Source organism: Peromyscus eremicus, chromosome 15 (assembly GCF_949786415.1).
Source record: "Peromyscus eremicus chromosome 15, PerEre_H2_v1, whole genome shotgun sequence".
Classification (NCBI taxonomy): Eukaryota; Metazoa; Chordata; class Mammalia; order Rodentia; family Cricetidae; genus Peromyscus; species Peromyscus eremicus.
In genome coordinates this window covers 13394667-13413798 of record NC_081431.1, presented here as the reverse complement: position 1 = coordinate 13413798, position 19132 = coordinate 13394667, and the positions used below count along the sequence as shown (strand labels likewise).

The 19132-nt window shown below is 41.4% G+C and overlaps 1 protein-coding gene across 1 annotated transcript; it reads right to left on the bottom strand.

Annotated features, from left to right (window-relative positions):
* Positions 1 to 849: 849 nt before the first annotated feature.
* Degs1 (delta 4-desaturase, sphingolipid 1) lies at positions 850 to 18337 on the bottom strand. The gene is made up of 3 exons (XM_059280565.1): positions 18139 to 18337; positions 4569 to 5311; positions 850 to 1304 (listed from the first exon to the last, which is right to left on the bottom strand). Exons 1-3 carry the CDS (start codon positions 18218 to 18220, stop codon positions 1158 to 1160), a joined length of 972 nt encoding a protein of 323 aa, XP_059136548.1. The 5' UTR covers positions 18221 to 18337; the 3' UTR covers positions 850 to 1157.
* Positions 18338 to 19132: the final 795 nt, after the last annotated feature.

The following is a 19132-nucleotide window of genomic DNA, read 5'->3' as shown; positions in this document are numbered from 1 at the left end:
TGTCCACAGCAGTGCCAGAACATAGTCTGTTTCCGATGTGAGAATCAGCACAGCTCTAAGAGGAAGAAGTTGCATATAGGCATGGTTAAATTTAGTAAAGACTTTATTCAGGATCTAGCAGCATCTACTTTAGGTGACATGGATAATAGTAAAAATTACGAATAAATAACTTGCTGATTGGTGCACGCCTTTAATCCCAGCACCCAGCAGACAAAGGCAGGTGAGTCTCTATGAGTTCGAGGCCAGCCTGGTCTACAGGGTTTCAGGACAGCCAAGGCTATACAGGGAAACCCTGACTCAAAAAACAAACAAACAAACAAACAAACAAACACTAATTCAGTAATTTACAGAGAAAGAAATTTCCATCTTAACCTTTTATGCTTCTAGGATTTCCCAGGCAGAATGAACAAGGGTTTGTTGATGCCAGTTTACTACCAGAGTCCAGCTTAATGAACCAGTGAGCTTATCTGGGTTACTTGATTAGCAACTCCAAGGCAGTCGCATCCATGAAATGCCCAGCATGGGTGACAAAGTCACAAAAGCCACAGGGCTGGAACTCTTGGTGCTCCCTGCAGGACTCACAGACAGCTAGCTCCTCCCGAAAGCCTTACTTCCTCTGGAACCTTGAGGAGGGACTCTGTCATGGAGAATGTTATCAGCTTCCTCAGTCTTATAAGCCTCCCTTTTCCCTCCAGAAAGAAATGTTTGAATTCAGAGGAAAGTTACACAATACTATATGAGCTCAAGTCAGCTCTTAAAATTTCTGAATGAAATTTTAGTTCCCCCAATACCCTGGTAACTATAGCATATAGTTAGTGAAATACAAAAATGCAATGAATATTAATATACTGTGATTAACAGTTCAGTTTATTAGGTGTTTTAATAAAGTAAAACTTTATAGTGAAAAATAACATAGTAAGAGTTGTATGATATGTTTACAGTTTGACAGACAGGTGGAGACACCCCTAGTAACAGTAATACAATGTTTGAGCACAGGCGAGCGAGCGAGAGTCGGCTGTCTGAAGGCTGAGTAACCTTTGATGCCATGGATCCTAGTTGGAAATTATACCAGTGCAGCTTCTGAGCATCACTGATCTTAAGCTTAGTAAGATAAAAATTCCACTTTATCAGCTATGACAAAGAGCTGGCTGTGATATTTACTCCAGAATCTCGTTCCCTTTTGGAGGCCTCTTCATCCGTGAATAGGGGCTTATTGTGTCATCCATCACAAAATCATACAGCACTTTGATCCAGGAGTTGTACTGGGGAAGATTATCATAATACTCAGCGGCTATTTTCCTCACCTGGAAGTGAAAAAACACAGCAAGGTGAACAGTGAGTGCTACTGAGGCCTCAAGATGACAGGTGAGGGTCTGACAGACAGAGGCTGGGGGACAAAACACCAAAGGAGTCAAAGGGTAATGCCTTTACTTATGGTCCTTCATACAGCCTGCAGCTCTTCATGAAACAAGACGGTCTACAGATCACATGCACATAAACAGCTCCATCATAATCCACACTGAACTTAGGGCAAAGCCAGTAGCAATCAGTTTAGTTTAACAGCTAGAACAGAAAGATGCTAGCATTCCAAATCATAAAATGATAAAGGCAGTTCAGAGCCTGGGCAAGCACTTGAGTCCTGAGACTCATCACTAACACAAGAAGTCAATGAATTGCAGACATTATAGAGACATAAAGGTAAAAACACTCAAATCCTTAATACTAAGAATTAAACCTAGGGAATTTGTCAGCAGTGGCCAATTCACACACTGACATAGGATGGCTGTGATTCTTACAAAATTGTAAACAAACTGAAAAAAATGAATGCTTAAAAAATGCTTTGGTCAGGTGTGGTGGTGCACTCCTTTAATCCCAACACTTGGGAGGCAGAGGCAGGCAGATCTCTGTGAGTTCGAGGTCAGCCTGGTCTACAGAGTGAGATCCAGGACAGCCAGGCCTGTTATACAGAGAAACTCTGCCTTGAAAAACAAAACAAAAGAAGTTTGGTGTTGGAGCTAGAGAGATGGCTCAGTGGCTGGGCCACTGGCTGCTCTTCCAGAGGACCTGTGCGGAGTTCCCAGCACCCATATGGTGGCTCACAGCTGCCTGTAATTCCAGTTCCAGAGGCTCCAGCACTCTCTTAGCCTTTGAGCGCAACAGGCATGTTCATGGTACACATACATACTTGCAAACATACACACCCATTAAATAAGAATTAAAATAAAATAAAAAAAAAGATGTGAGCAGCAAAACTCATTTAAAAATACATAAAAACCTTTTAAAAGTTAAAATACTAAACATACATGGGGACTGTGTAATAAATGTCAGGTAGTTATTGAATAAAGTATTTCTTATAGACAGACATCTTAGGAAGAACAGAAAGGCAGTAGTAGGGCTGTTTACAGTGTATTAATTTAACAAAAGAGTAAGGAGATGCCAAGGAAGAGCAGGAAGTGAGTAGTCACTAATGTGCCATGGGCTTTAAGTAAGTACTGCTTGAACTAAATTAAGTTTTTAATTTTGGGACGGTTCCAGAAAAATACGCATACATAGTTTATTTTGGGAAAAATGTCTTGCTTAATGGTTGACTGATTCTTTCCTTAAATTATGATCCTTTTAAAAAAAATAAGAGTTCCCTAAAAAAATAAACTCAGTTCCCTAGTCACAGAAGAGGGAAACATGGGCTGCCACACTGTGTCTGCTCGTACACCAGCAGACGGCACCGGGGACGGGACTAAGGCCGCCTGCACCACAGTTCAAAGCTGTCTCCAGAGACTGGGTGCTGCTTTCTCCACAGCTGAAGAGCTGAGAGGACAATAAAGGAACCTTCATGTGCCCTTCACCTGTTCCCAGTTAGCCCTCTGACACACTTACTTTCCATGTGTGCTGTGGAGGTATCAGCCCTCTGACACACTTACTTTCCTTGTGTGCTGTGGAGGTATCAGCCCTCTGACACACTTACTTTCCTTGTGTGCTGTGGAGGTATCAGCCCTCTGACACACTTACTTTCCATGTGTGCTGTGGAGGTAACAGAAGCACACTTTGCTTTCTTCCTTGGCTGTGCCAATTTAACCTTGTATTTCAGTTCTAGATACTGCGACACTTATTTCCAAAGGATGCTGTACTACAAACAGGACTATTATTTAGTCTTTTCTTAACCAGATCCAAAGAAATAATCACATGCTGCAATTGGCTGTTATGTTGTATGCAATTTTTCAACAGTGTTTAAAAATTTGAGTGGGTGAGTATGACATCATGAAGTATCCATTAGGGTTCCCTTATATATATCATAGCTTTTTTTTTAAAGTAAAGAAAAACTATTTTTCATATGTACTAACATTTTTTTTTTTAGAATTATGCAAAATTTTTCCTTTTTTTTTTTTCCTAACAGAACTTACTCACTTTTTTTTTGTTTGCTTTTTGTTGAGACAGGGTTTCTCTGTGTAACAGTACTAGATATCCTAGAACTTGCTCTATAGACCAAGCTGGCTTCGAACTTACAGAGATCCTCTTGCCTCTGTCTCCCAAGTGTTAGGCTACTCACTTTGCAGATGGAGAGGCTGGTAAGAAAACAACTGAGGTTGACAGAGTGGCTGGTTTTGGAAAAGATGGAAAGAATGAAGGTTGCTATATCTTCTTTTGTTTACTCCACACATAATACACTAAAGATCTACTGTGCAGAGAGTCCCTGCCAGGGAAGGGTAACAGTATGGACAGTGATGCTGTCCCCTCTACAGATCAGTGATGCAGGCCACCTCACCTGTGTGTCACGTGAGCAACACATCTTAGCCAACTGTAACAGCTTGACAGTGATGAATGTTCCATGAACTGATGCTTCCTGCACAGAGGAAGTGTTTTCTAATTCTGAGGTAGTTAATCAGCTAAGAGATTTTGCACATGCCCCAACACTTCTGAATTCTTTTTCTTTTTTTTTTTGGGGGGGGGACTCTATCAGATTGGTCATGTTTATTGAGCTTGGAAATAAACTCATCTATCAGAGCATGCTGTTATTATAAAACATAATACACATCAGAGATACAAATCTTATCAACTGGAAACATTAATTATCATCCTCAGAGATAGTTTAGGCTGCTTTTAGTTTGGCCAAATAAAAGGATCTCACAGTTATTATTTTATATTCTATCAAAAAATTATATACCTTTCTTCCCTAGAGTACCAACCTCTCTGCTGACCTCTCCAGCACACTTCAGCCCTCTCTCTGTTCAGACAGATATGCTTTGAAATCTGATGAACTGACTTCTCAGTCTTTCTCACACTTGGTCACTGACAGCACAGACAACAGGTCATGGTTACCGTTATACAGGTCAGTACTCCTAAAGACTTTCTAAATAAATATGAACTCGAAGCTTAATTCTTAAGCATGACCACTAAGTCTAAGGACCCAAAACAGAGGATCTGAATCCTCAGTAGTTAGGCTGGCAGACAAAGGATACATGTTCTCCTTTTTTTAATCTGACAAAACATATTAGATTCCTTTTACAATAAGCAAGCCACGACTAATTTGATTACAACACCATCAGAAACAAAACATCAAGTCCTTCACTTACCAGGGGCAGGTTTTTCCCAGGAACGTTCGGGAAGTCATGGTGTTCATTATGGTAGCCCACATTGAAGGTCAGTAAATTCAGAGGCCCATAATATGAGTATGTTTCATGTCCCTTTAAGAACATGTAATGTTCGGCTATAAAATGCCCAGAAATTGGGTGCAAACCCAGGCCGAGCAGGGAGGCTGCCAACATGTAGACTAAAGATTTAATTCCAAAAACATAGTAAACTATAACGTCAAAAGTGATCTGGGTCACAGTATTGATGATTTCCAGATAAGTAATTGGTTTGGGATTGATGAATAGGGGTCTAAAAGCATAAAAGAGAGGCTGAAGGATAACCCAGACCAGCTTCCTGAAAGTGGTGCAGAAGAACCAGCCCTCAAAATCAGTAGGAATGTCCACATCAATGCCATCAGCTCCGAGGTATCGATGGTGATCCATGTGATATCTCTTAAAGGAAATTGAGTATGGAACTCCCAAAGGGAGGTTAGCAAATATTCCAAACCATCGGTTCCACAGTGCCTTGTGGTGGCCGAAGGCAAAATTGTGGGAAATCTCATGGATCCCCAGAGTCATTGAATGGTTAAGACAGCTACCAAAGACATAGGACCAAAATATGACCCATTTCCAGTCCAGGTCTTTCACTAAGTACAATGAAGCCAGCTGGACGAGAAGCATCAGAGTTATGATCCAGATCAGGTTGCGGTCAGGTTTCATCAAGGATTTTATCTCTGGATACTTTGCTGCAAGAAAAGAAAATACAGAAAATCAGGAACAAAGAACACACAGCAGTTCAGCAACTCTAATTAATGCAATCCAATTCTTCCCTTTTCTAAATCATGATACTCTCCCTTACAGACTTTACAAAATACTCATTTCCTAAAGGGAATGAATATAGTCTGGTAATAAAATCACAAAATACCATGACACAACAATTTATGCAAGAAAAATTAAACAATCTGGACATCCACATTCTCTTGTATTAAAATAATTACATCCATGTTTAGACAAATACGCACATATTTTCTTTTAATATTTATTTATTTTTTATTTTATCTGTGTGAGTGTTTTGCCTGCATGTATGTCTGTGGGCCATGTAGGTTCAGTGCCTGTAGAGGTCAGAAGAAGGTATGGAATTCCTCTTGAACTAGAGAACAGACAGTATGAGCAATCATGTAGTACTAGGAACTGAACCCGGGTCCTCTGCAAGAGCAACAGTGCTCTTAACCACTGAGCATCTCTCTAATCCAGGCTCTGGCATAGTTATCTTTTATAAAGCATTAAATGAGCACAGCTGACACAAGAATAGAACAGTTGTTCTTATAGGACCTCCCAACCATAAAACTCATTTTCATGGTTCTCTCAGACCAATCAACTTCCTTCAAGTAATTCTATTCTGAATTTTCACCAAATTTTAAAACCAACTGGGCACAGTGTTGTGTGATATTTTGTTTGTGTTCTGACAAATAAAGCTTGCCTGGAGATCAGAGGGCAAAGCTAGCCACTAGTTAACCATAGAAGCCAGGCGGTGGTGGCTCACACCCTTAATCCCAGCATTTGGGAGTCTCACAACTTTAATCCCAGCACAATTGGGAGGTGGAGACAGGAATATAAGGCAGTTGGAAACAGGATCTCAGGCTCATTTGGTTTGAAGATTGGTAGAGGTCAGAAGTCTCTAGGGGCTGCTGCTCTGCTTCTCTGATCTTTCAGGTTATTACCCTGATATCTGACTCCTGGTTTTAATTGATAAGACTAATTAGGATCACATGTCAGCACAGTGGCACACACCTATAACCTCAGCATTCAAGAGGCTGAGGTGGTTAGTAAATTCCAGGCCAGTCTGGACTACACAGTAAGATCCAAAGCAAACGAACTCCCCAAGCCCATATATAATGGCCTCTGGGAACCAGCAGGAAATCAGCAGGGAAGGGCCCTGCTGCAACAAGTACTCACCAACATGAGAGGTCTAACTAACAAAATTATAGAACTCAGAAAAAAGAGGATACATTGAACCTGCATTAAAATCCTCTCTCTCTCTTTTTTTTTTTTTTTTTTTTTTTTTTTTTTTTTTTTTGGTTTTTCGAGACAGGGTTTCTCTGTGTAGCTTTGCGCCTTTCCTGGAACTCACTTGGTAGCCCAGGCAGGTCTGGAACTCACAGAGATCCGCCTGGCTCTGCCTCCCAAGTGCTGGGATTAAAGGCGTGCGCCACCACCGCCCAGCTAAAATCCTCTTTTCTATAACAATACCATCAAAAAGAGTAGGTATGGTGATATTTTATTTTGTACTAAAATGTTATTTGTATGTTAATAAATAAAGTTGCCCGGGGGTTAGAGCTATTAGCAAGCCATAGGAAAGCCGGGCGGCAGTGGCGTACGCTTATAATCCCAGCATTTGGTAGGAAGAGCTAGGTAGATCTCTGTGTGTTCAGGGATACAGCCAGCATTGGACATACATGCCTTTAATCTCAATACCAACCATAGAAGACCTGGAGGTCTATACAGACAGGCAGTGATGAGGTGGTCATGTGGTTGGGTTTACAACCAATGAGAAGGCAGAACAGAAAGTCTATATAAAGACTTTAACACAGGAAGTAGCTCTCTTTCGGAGAGGTAGGACCACCGCAGGAGGAAGGGTAAGGTTTTAGCTCTTAGCTCTGACCTCTTGGCTTTCTTCTTTGCATTGGTTCTGTGTTTCTTATTTAATAAGACGGTTGGTTACATCTACATTTGGCGCCCAATGTGGGGCAAGAATCATCAAAAACCACTTGGCGGCAGGTCTGGTTTTCGGCCTGGGTGACCCGGCTCCCTAGCTTGGGCCTAGGTCTGACTGACCCGCAGCTGGAGCTACTTGCTTAAAGCTGGTGCTACAAACAACTCAGGCCTGCCCTGCTGAACAGGGCCCCTACCTGTAAAGCCAAGGCTTGACTCGGCTCAAGCGGGAAAAACGTGGCTGGATTTAAGCTTTTAGTCAGAAATTGTAGCTATGCTTTCTCTCTCTCTCTCTCTCTCTCTCTCTCTCTCTCTCTCTCTCTCTCTCTCTCAGACACCAGGTGTGGCTGTTTTGAAATTCCCTTGGATTTTTACTGTTCTACGCAGACTTGGTAAGTCAATTAAGATATCTATTTAAAAGAGAATTTTTTTCTACATTAAAAAATGGGCTTTATGTGTACACTGGAAGAAAATTGGGCTTTGTTTGAAATTTTAGGCACTCTGACAATGGAACAACTATATGAGAAGATTAATACTGATCGAATTATTCAGTTTATTACTTTTCTTATCCTCATTTCACTATTTAAAAAGATAGTCAATTTTAGTGCCAGGATAACAGTCTTAGAAAAACCTGTTAAACCTGTAAAAATGAATTACAGAGAAATTCAAATTCAGACAGAAGAAATTAACAGTGAAGTTGTTTCAAAATTGGATCATAAGGTTACAGAAAGAAAGCCTGTTTTCACACAATCACCCTTAATTTATCTGGTAGCCGTACAGCAGCTACCTGGTGAAGAGAATGGACAAAATACTTGGATTCCAATTGAAATGTTAGACTTATGAAGATTTAAGGAGGCAATAGCATCTTATGGCATGCATTCCCCATATGTAAAGCAAATGTTAAACACCTGGTCAACTTGTAATAGGATTCCACCACAGGACTGGTGGGAGCTGGCACAGGCTGTTCTTGAACTTGGACAAAATCTCCAGTGGAAAATATGGTTCAAGGAGGAGACTAAAAATATAGAAAAACAATGGAGGGATAAAGGAATACAAGTCTGCCAGGATCAGCTTATTGGAGAAGGCCAATATGCTTTAGTACAAACACAATGTTTGTATGATGTCCAAACCCTAATTCTATGTCGAACGGCAGCCTTGAATGCATGGGACAGAGTTGAGGAACCAGGAAAAAAAAATGAGTCATTTACAAAGGTTATACAGGGCCCAAAAGAATCTTTCACAGATTTCTTACAAAGATTGACTTCAGCAGTACAGAGAATGGTCCCGAATTCAGAGGCTAGTCAGATAATAATCGAATCTTTGGCCTTTGAGAACGCAAATGCAGCATGCAAAAGAATAATCAGGCCGTTAAAGGCAAGATCTGCACTCTTGGAAGATTGGATTAGAGACACGGTTAATGTTGAGGCTCATGACCATGATGATATGTGGGTAGGAGAAGCAATTTCAAAAGGTTTGAGAAATGTTAGATGTTTTGGATGTGGAAAGCAAGGACATTTGAAAAGGGACTGTAAACAGGTCATTCCTAGAAATAATGCTTCTTCAAGGAACAATGGCAACAGAATGCCCCTTCCTTCTGGAGTATGTAGAAGGTGTGGTAAGGGAAAACACTGGACCAACGAATGTAGATCAACAAGGGACAGACAGAGTAATCCTTTGCCTCGGGGTTTGGGAAACTCCCAGAGGGGGCTCAGGCAGGCCCCCACAGTAAATCCTTTTCAAAGCTTTCCTGCAGTTGTAGAGGAAACCCCTACTCAAAGCAACTAAATAACCAAATGCCTATTGGAATAAATCATGCTGGTCGGGATGATGAAACTGAGAGAATAGGAAATTCAGGAAAAAAACATAAAGAAAATTTTTTGGCAAACTTCTATTAATGAACAAAGACCAAAATTAACAATAAAAATAAATGGTGTTTTGTTGTCTGGTCTGGTGGACAGGTGCAGACATTACCATAATTGCACCAGAATTTTGGCATCCAACTTGGTTGGCCTCTTCAGGAGGTAAACGTTCAACTGTTAGGAATTGGGACATTATCTTGAGTGAAACAGAGTGCAAGATGGCTCGAATGTATAGGTCCAGAAGGACAGAGAGGAAAATTAAAACCATATGTGGCTAGCATAGCTATGAACCTGTGGGGTTGAGACTTGTTGCAACAATGGAATACTCAGATTAACATCCCTCCGATCTCAGAAACAAATCATAAACTAGTACATGTTTCTGAGAGAAATATTAGAAGATATTATTTTAATGAGTGGTCACCAGCCATCCATGTCATACAAGAACAGGGCACAACAACTGATAATCTTCCAAAAACACCAACAGCTCTACCTTTAAAATGGTCAACAGACAAGCCTGTATGGGTTTAGCAATGGACTTTAACAACAGAGAAACTCCAGGCTTTAGAAGAGATGGTAGAAGAACAGTTAAATGCTCAGCATATTGAAGAATCAACCAGCCCTTGGAATTCTCCTGTATTTGTTATTAAAAAGAAATCTGGTAAATGGAGAATAGTAACAGACCTTAGAGCAATTAACAAAGTAATTCAGCCAATGGGCTCTCTACAATCTGGAATTCCTTTGCCTACTCTGTTACCAAAAGGATGGCCTCTCATAGTTATTGATTTAAAAGACTGTTTCTTTGCAATACCCTTACAAGAAAAAGACAGAGAAAGATTTGCTTTCACAGTGCCTACTTATAATAATTCTCAACTGGTTAAAAGATTTCAATGGAGAATCCTCCCACAGGGAATGTTGAATAGCCCAACTCTGTGCCAATATTTTGTACAACAGCCATTGGAAGTGGTATGTAAAAAATTTCCTAAATCTATAATTTATCATTATATGGATGATATTTTACTAGCTGACTCAAATGCAGATACTTTAGAAAGAATGTTTGAAGAAGTAAAGAAAATTTTGCCTTGCTGGGGATTACAAATTGCTCCTGAAAAGATACAAAGAGGAGATTCTATTAATTATTTAGGATATAAAATAGAGCTACAAAAAATTAGACCTCAAAAGGTGCAAATTAGGAGAGATCGACTACAGACTCTTAATGACTTTCAAAGATTATTTGGAGACATTTCTCATCTAAGAACTATTGTTGGGGTAAAAAATGATGAACTGAATAATTTGTTTAAAACCTTAGAAGGTGACAAGGACTTAAATAGTCCAAGAGAATTATCACCTGAAGCTGAGAAAGAATTGGCCTTGGTAGAAAAGTAAGTACATGAAGGGCACGTAGATCGTATTGATCCAAAGCTGGATTGCGTTTTGGTTATTTTACCTTCTAGGCATTCTCCGACAGGAATATTAATGCAGAGGGAAGATATTATATTGGAATGGATATTTTTACCAAATAAACCAAATAAAAAATTAAAAACTTATGTGGAAAAAAATCTCTGACTTGATTTGGAAAGGAAAATTGAGACTTCGTCAGTTAGCAGGAATAGACCCAGCAGAAATTGTTGTACCTTTAACTAAGGAGGACATTGAAAAATTATGGATAGAAAGTGAACCTTGGCAAAAAGCTTGCAGTAATTTTTTTGGGAGAAATTAACAGCAAATATACCAAAAGCGATAAAATTGATCTTATAAAGAGAGCTGATTGGATCTTGCCTCGAATTGTATGGGAAAAACCCCTATCTGGAGTTCGTACATTTTATACAGATGCCAACAAACAAGGAAAGGCAGGTTAGAAATCCAAAAATTTAAGTAAAGTGATTCAAAGTCCTTATAATTCAGTTCAAAAATCAGAATTGTATGCTATTCTGTTGGTATTAATGGATTTTTCAGAACCTCTCAACGTAGTAACTGACTCTCAGTATGCTGAAAGAGTAGTATTACATATTGAGACTGCAGAATTTATGCCTGATGCTTCAGAATTAACTTCACTATTCATTCAATTACAAGATACAATCAGGAAAAGGAGTCATCCTTTATATATAACTCACATTCGATCCCATACTGGTCTGCCAGGCCCTCTAGCACAAGGCAATGATGAGATTAATAAATTATTGATAGAAAATGTGCTGGAGGCCTCAGAATTTCATAAAAAAAAAATCATGTCAATGGTAAAGATTTAAAAAAGGATTTTTCCATAACCTGGCAACAAGCCAAAAAAATAGTAAAGAAATGTCCTACTTGTTCCTTCTACAATCAAACGTCATTACCAGCAGGATGTAACCCAAAGGGTACTCAGAGGAATGAAATCTGGCAGATGGACATGTTTCACTTTGCAGAATTTGGAAAACTGAAATATGTACACCACACCATCGATACTTATTCAGGATTTCAATGGGCAACTGCTTTGAGTTCTGAAAAAGCTGATTCTGTAATCACTCATTTGCTAGAAGTTATGGCCATCATGGGTATACCTGCACAAATCAAAACTGACAATGCTCCATCATATGTCTCTATTAAAATGAAACAGTTTTTTTCTTATTACAATATAAAGCACATTACAGGTATACCACATAATCCTACAGGTCAAGCAGTTATAGAAAGATCAAACAGAACTCTAAAGGATATGCTAAATAAACAGAGAGGGGTAACAAAAAACCCCCAGAAATAGACTACATAATGCTCTAATAACTTTAAATTTTCTCAGTGCCAATGAGAAAGGAACAACAGCTGCAGAGAGACATTAGATAATAGAAAAAACTACAGAATTAAATCAGCCTATATACTTTAAGGATGTGCTGACCTCAGAATGGAAACCAGGATATGTGTTACATTGGGGACGAGGTTTTGCTTTTGTTTCTACAGGAGAAGATAAGCTGTGGGTACCATCAAAATTGATAAAGGTTCGATTTGAACAAGAGAGACCTCTTAATTAGAGGAGGTGATAGTTCATCAACTAGCATGAACATCCAATTTAAACTAACTTATACCAGTAACACATGCCTTTTCATTTAATCAGATAATAACTTGCCAAAAAGGAACATCCCCAAAAAATCTGGGGGAAAGGTTTTTGTTTTCGTCTTTTAGGAGAATGAAGGTTAAGGAATCTGAAGAACACTGGACAAATGAGACAACTGAAGAAAAGGGACAAATCATCTATCCCAGGAAACAGAGTGAAATGGCGTATGGGTATATTATCTAAAAAATTTTATGTCTTCCTAAATGTTTGTTTCTGCTTTTCTCTAAAGATTTAACACTATTGGTCTTCTAATAGTCCCAGTTCAATTAAAATTTAAAGCTGACTTTGGAGTTGGAGAATGGCTCTCTCCTTCTTTAAACTCAAGCATGTTGTTAAAAGGAAAATGCAAACTCCCTGTATCATGCCAGAAGAAAAGAGCCATCTTCTGCTATGGGACAGGAGAAAAGCCAAATTAATTAAGGGACTATTCTATTACTAATCTCAACTCTTTGATTCTATTCTGATTCTTTAAACTTTTCTTAAAGTATGAATTTTATATCAAAATTTACAAGATTTATATGTGTGTGTATATATATATATAATGTATATATACATATACATTTTAAACTTTGTTAAGATATGAATGGTCATATAGAGTACTAACTAATTCTAGAAAGAAAACAGGATTCAATTAGCTGCATATATATATGTCTTTGTGTTTGAGTCTCTTATTAGTTTTCTGCAGGAATTCATGGCCAGGCCTAACATCAACTGAAGTCTCCAGGAAGAAGATGGGGCCCCACAACAACAACAATTCCACGTGGACAATAATAACATCACTAAGCTGACAAACATCATCTACAGATCAGCCTTGAACTACAAAGTGCTCAGAGCAATTTTGAGATGGCTAGCTGAGATGATCCAGTCTCAAAGACTACTTGAATAAGGATTTGAGATAAACCCTGAACTTTGGCATTATACACAGACTAGATAACGAAGGATATAGTTACCTTTCCTAGAATTTGACAATTAACCTAAAATTTTTCTTTTCAGGATAGATAACTTCGCCCATACCCAACAGGAAGCAATTTTAAGAATATGACGCCCACATTCCCAAAGAGGTGGTGTGGGGTGTGTGTGGTTTTTTTTTTGGGGGGGGGTCTTTTAATGGGTTTTTGGGTCTGGGATAATTTCATTGATTAGGGAAGTTGGTTACAAGTTGCTGTCAAGGGTTAGGAAAAGGGCTAAGCAAAGGAGATTAGATTTAAGGTAATTGTTTAAAAAAAAAGAAAAAAGAAAAATGTAAATACTTTACATTGGATTGGATTGTTTTATATTGTATACAAATTATATATATTGAAATTGATATTGTTAGAAAATGCTATATGTATATTTCTAATTGTACTTATACCATTCATTTAACAATGTAATGCAATTTTCTGATCCTTGAATGTTGTTATTACCAACTAGGATATAAAGAAATGAAAGTTAGTAGTTAAGACATTATAATAGAACTGGTAGTCATATTAGGTATGTTTTCAAGATTGAGCAGATATATTTTAGATAGATAGGTCATCTTCAAACCCTTCAGAGATCTACAGAATATGGCATTTAAACTTAGAAATTTTTTTCTTTTTTGCTATGACTATGAGACATGTCGGCTCCTGGCAGTACCAATCTACTTCAGAGAAAATATGGGCATTGAAAAAACTGCAATTGGAGTTAACTTTCATTGTGGCAAAAGTTAGCCACTGGACAACAAAGTATCCTCGAATCAACTGCTGACAAACAGGACGGACAGGACACGAAACAAAGGACTACTGATTCTTGCCAAAACAAGTGTGGTTATGGCTTTATCAAAAGGCATCTTCTGAGGCCAGGACAATGTGGCACCATCCCTGAAGTGGCCTTTGCAATTCGGAAAAGGTACAGTGCCCTTTTCTTCGAAGGCAGCTGAACAGGCAGTGGGCCAATGGCTTCTGATGTGCAATGAACAGCAGCTGAAACAGTTATTCTTGAAGAGTAACTAAGTTCATGCCTCTCAATAGTAGACTGGCATTTGATAGAGGGATGTGGAGAAGAACGGGATGCTGAGATGAAGCTATATATACACAGCCAAGAAGAATGGACAGCTGAATTAAAAAAACATCAACAATTTCCAGAATTTAAAATCCTGAATTTGACACTAGTAGAATTCAGGTGTTTCTGGTACATGGACTGCTCTCACCCAATGTGAGGTTGAACTGTTGACCTTGTGTACATTCTACTTCACAAATGAGTCTGTCAGATACGCTAAGCCTATAGGCTGAAGATGATGCCCCAGCACTGCGGAGAAACCTCAGGTGACTGTCCAAGCAGCTGGCTGTTTCTGTCAACTCACAATTTTTTGGAAGTTGCTTGCATGTACTTCCTGTTTCTATTTTTGTTAGCTAATATTATTTCCTTCTTGGGTCTCTGAGGGAGTTGAAGATTAGTGAGTTATAGTTGAAGATTAATTAGGATAGAAAGTGAATTAGATACATTTTTTTGTTTGTTTGTTTGTTTTTTTTTTTTCGAGACAGGGTTTCTCTGTGTAGCTTTGCGCCTTTCCTGGAACTCGCTTTGGAGACCAGGCTGGCCTCGATCTCACAGAGATCCGCCTGGCTCTGCCTCCCAAGTGCTGGGATTAAAGGCGTGCGCCACCACCGCCCGGCTATAAGATACATTTTGGATTTACCAAAATAGGATAGATAAATTGAATTATTTTCTTTGAATTTGTCAAATACAAATGGACTAGACATTGTTTAGGTATTTATTACTTGTATATATTGTATATAGTTATTGTACTTTTGTATATAGTTTTTCTTATGTTAGTTATAAGCTTTTTCCTTTTTTCTTTTTATTAAAATAGAAAAGGGGAAATATGGTGATATTTTATTTTGTACTAAAATGTTATTTGTATGTTAATAAATAAAGTTGCCCGAGGGTCAGAGCTATTAGCAAGCCATAGGAAAGCAGAGCGGCAGTGGTGTACACTTGTAATCCCAGCACTTGGTAGGCAGAACTAGGTACATCTCTGTGTGTTCAGGGATACAGCCAGTATTGGACATACATGCCTTTAATCTCAATACCAATCATAGAAGACCTGGAGGTCTATACAGACAGGCTGTGGTCATGTGGTTGGGTTTACAACCAATGAGAAGGCAGAACAGAAAGTCTATATAAAGACTTTAACACAGGAAGTAGCTCTCTTTCGGAGAGGTAGGACCACCGCAGGAGGAAGGGTAAAGTTTTAGCTCTTAGCTCTGACCTCTTGGCTTTCTTCTTTGCATTGGTTCTGTGTTTCTTATTTACTAAGACGGTTGGTTACATCTACAAGTAGGTGACAACCTAAGAGACAGGCAGACACATTTGCAAATCACCTATTTCATAAGAGAATCATATCTAGAATATGTAAGGAACACTTAAAACTCAACTAATAACAATTTTTTAAAAAGGCAAAAAAATTCTAATAAAAAAAGATATATAAACAGGCCCTCCCCAGAAAACCACATGGAAGATACCTGACATCATTAGGAAAATAGAGAGTCCAGTAAAACCGCTGTAATTTACAGACAGTTGCAGCTCAGTGGCAGAGCACTGGACTGGCATGCCTGAGATCCCAGATTAAGACTCCAGCGGAAGTGAGGGGTGGGCTCAGGAGGAGGAGTTTAGTGGGTAATCCTGATAGCACTCCCTTGAACCCACACAGAAAGCACAGTGTGGTGGTGCACTTCTGTAATCCTAGCAGTAGTGTGGCAAGGGGCCATGCTGAGACAGAAGACTGCTCCAGAGCTAGGAAGCTTTTGGGCCAGCTAGCTTGGAACGCCCAGCACAGAGGCAGAAACAAGAGACCCTACCTCAAAGCAAGGTGGAAGGAGAAAGCCCACTCCTGAAAGCTGTCTTCTGACCTCCACCATGCACACTATGGCATGTGCACTCACATGCACAGATGGGTGCACACCCACATGCCTACTCGTGAAAAGACAGGCAGTAACTAGGTTGTGGAGAAACCAGAATCTTCATACACTGCTGATGTAAGTGTAAAATGGTGGGCTGGAGAGATGGCTCAGTGGTTAAGAGTATTGATTGCTCTACTAGAGGACCTGGGTTCAATTCCCAGCACCCACATGGCAGCTCACAACCATCTGTTAACTCCAGGATCCAACATCCTCACACAGACATCCATACAGGTAAAACACTAATAAATTAAAATAAATTCTTAAAAATGTAAAATGGTTTAGATTGTGTGACATCTAACCAAAATGCTAAGCGAAGGAATGCCAAATGATCCCAAAATGAAATCCATACCCTGTACATTATTTAAGAACAGCTGAAAGGAGGAAGCGGCTCAAATGTCTATCAGATACCTACTAAGTAAAATGTGGTATCACCATACAAAGGGGTATTAAAGGCTTGGTCCCTAGTGGATGGATCTGATCACTGAGCGGATCCTGAAGGCTCTGACCCCATCAACAGATGGATCTCTCAAAGGATTCACAAAATGATGGCATATAGGGAGAGGAGCCGGTCACTGGAGGCATGCCACAGAGGTCCTGCTCCCGCCTGCTCCCTGGCTGGCATGAGAGGAATCAGCTTTTTTCCTTCAAACTCCCTCCACCCAAAAGCAAAGGCAGCCGTGACCAGGAAGGAATCCATCAGCCAAAACAAGTCCTTACTCCCTTGTGCCATTCAGGTATTTATCATAGCAATGAGTAATGACTAGCAAAACCGAAGAGCCCAAAGCAACTGACAGCCAAGCCGGTGATAAATGACCGTGAAGTTTCCACCTTTCCAACCTAGTCACTCAATTCAAGTTCTCCATCAGAAGCTAGAGGTGCAGCCCGGTGGTCAAGAACCCACTAGCACCAGGAATCCCTGAGTCTGAATTCCAGGACTAGAAAAAAAAAAAATCCACATTGAACAGCATCTATTCACTCTTACTCGTGAAACATGAAATTTCTAAACTTAGCTACGACTGCAGGAATCAGGGCCTCACCTACCCAACGGGCAACGATTTTTAAGAAAGAATGTAAAAATGGTGGGTATGAGACAATTCCTCATCTTCAATGGCCTTTCACTGAATGTCTCAATTTTTAAAGAAACATCAAAAGTTAAAACAAAACAAAAAAAACCTTTCAATCTCTATCACCAGGAAGAAAAAAAAAAAAAGCATATTCTTCAGCTGCAATCTAACCGGGATTGGAATCCTCTTCATAACATTGCCTCATTTTTTTTTTTAAAATGCCGGCCAGACGAAGTACTGGAAAGGGAGAATTAAATTGGATAATATATGCAATTAAAATGGATAATAAAGCTCTCAACACAACAACTTATCATGACCCTTAAGAGCACTGGGGAGACTTCTCTATCTCACTCAGAAACCCTGGATATTCTCCAGCTAAATTAGGCCTAGCCTGTCCTAAAGTCGGGGAGGCTAAGCCTCGCGCCGTCCCTATCCAGATAGTCTCCCAGATGACTAGGATAAGCGCGCACCGGAGCCATCCAGTCTGGGAAGCCTCGGGCTACCGGGAGCTGGTCCCCCAGCTAGGCCGGCGGCTGACTGGATCACGTGATCAAGGATCCCGGGGCCGGGGGATGCCCCAGGGCCACGCCCTGAGCCTAGCGGGCCGTCCGGCTCCAGCCCACTTACCCCCCCCATGAGGGGGGGCACTCGGCCGTGGGGCAGGAGGGGGCGAGCCTAGGTCGCCCTACCGGGGGACCCTCAACGCACAGGCCGGCGGGGGCCGCCGGCACCTGACCACCGAAGGGCCAGCGGCGCGCGGGGCCGCGAAGGCCCCCATCCCTCGGGCCCTGGGCCCGCCGGGAGCCCGCCCCGCGCGCGTCGCGCTGCCGCCGCTTCTCCGGCGCGGGCGGCCGAACAGTGGAGCGGCTGGAAGGGGCCTGGGAGGCCCCGCAGGGCCCGCACACGGCCGCGCGCACATAACGGGGCGCCGGTCCTCACCCAGGATCTCCCGGCGCCGGTCGGCGTGGGGCTGGTCCGTATAGACCCACTCGAACTCCTCTCGGGACACGCGGCTCCCCATGGCGACGGCGTGCGGACCCGCTCTGCCTCTCTCGCTCGCGTCCGGGCTCCGGTGAAGTGGCGGCGGCGGCGGCGGCGGCGGCAGCTGCTTTCCCGGCTCCTGTCGGTCAGCCGCGGGGACGCGGGCGGGGGCGGGGCCTCAGACCACGCCCCCACCGTGACCACGCCCCTGCCCGCCCGGGCAGCCTGCGAACCGCCGCTGGGTGATGGGCGGGGCCTGGATGCCGAGGCTCAGAACTTCGCCTGCTCGCGGAGCCTGGGAAAAGGTGAAAAGGGAAGGAAAAGTCTGCGGCTGGATAAGGCTGCCGCTTTAGCGCCTCCGTGGGTGGAGTACTTCGGGGTGGCTACCTCTCCACGAGTCCAGAAGATCACCGGCTTGATTAAATGGCAACAGGCCCAAGTTTCGTTTAATTTTTAACAGCATATCATCCGTTGAGCCATGATTGGCTGCCTTCTGGAACTAAAACCTCCGGAAAAAATAAAATTTCTGATTGCTCTTCTCTCTCTCCCCTCCCCCGATATGTTTGCTTTGTTTACTTTTGCTGTTGTTTGTTGAAGTAGGGTCTCACCACCTAGCCTTAGGCTGTTGCCACAGGCTTGTCTCACCATCAAGAAAAGAGTTGCTTACTCATATGTGTCACAGAAGCGATCATCACACTTCCTGCGTGCGGGGTGGGTTTGGGGTGTGGTTTCAAAATGTGTTACCCTTCTTCACTAAGGAACTTAAGGGTTTGGAGGTGTTGTGCAGGGCAGGACCGCGGGCCAAGAAAGTGGATAGGCTAGAGCCCCGGCTTCAGACTTGGAGCCAAGGAGTGAAGGGAACTGCTTATTAAGACTACAAAGACTAAACCAGGCTGTGGGGTGGTGCCGCTCCCCACCCCCACCCTCGCCTTTAATCCCAGCACTCCCAGGC

What these genes read in the sequence shown, in the direction of transcription:
- Degs1 (XM_059280565.1), bottom strand. Translation starts at nt 18,220, where the DNA reads ATGGGGAGCCGCGTGTCCCGAGAGGAGTTCGAGTGGGTCTATACGGAC. An exon ending in CCGGCGCCGGGAGATCCTGG is followed by an intron (nt 5,312 to 18,138) that starts GTGAGGACCGGC and finishes CTTTTCTTGCAG; the next exon opens with CAAAGTATCCAGAGATAAAA. An exon ending in CTGGGAAAAACCTGCCCCTG is followed by an intron (nt 1,305 to 4,568) that starts GTAAGTGAAGGA and finishes TTTCACTTCCAG; the next exon opens with GTGAGGAAAATAGCCGCTGA.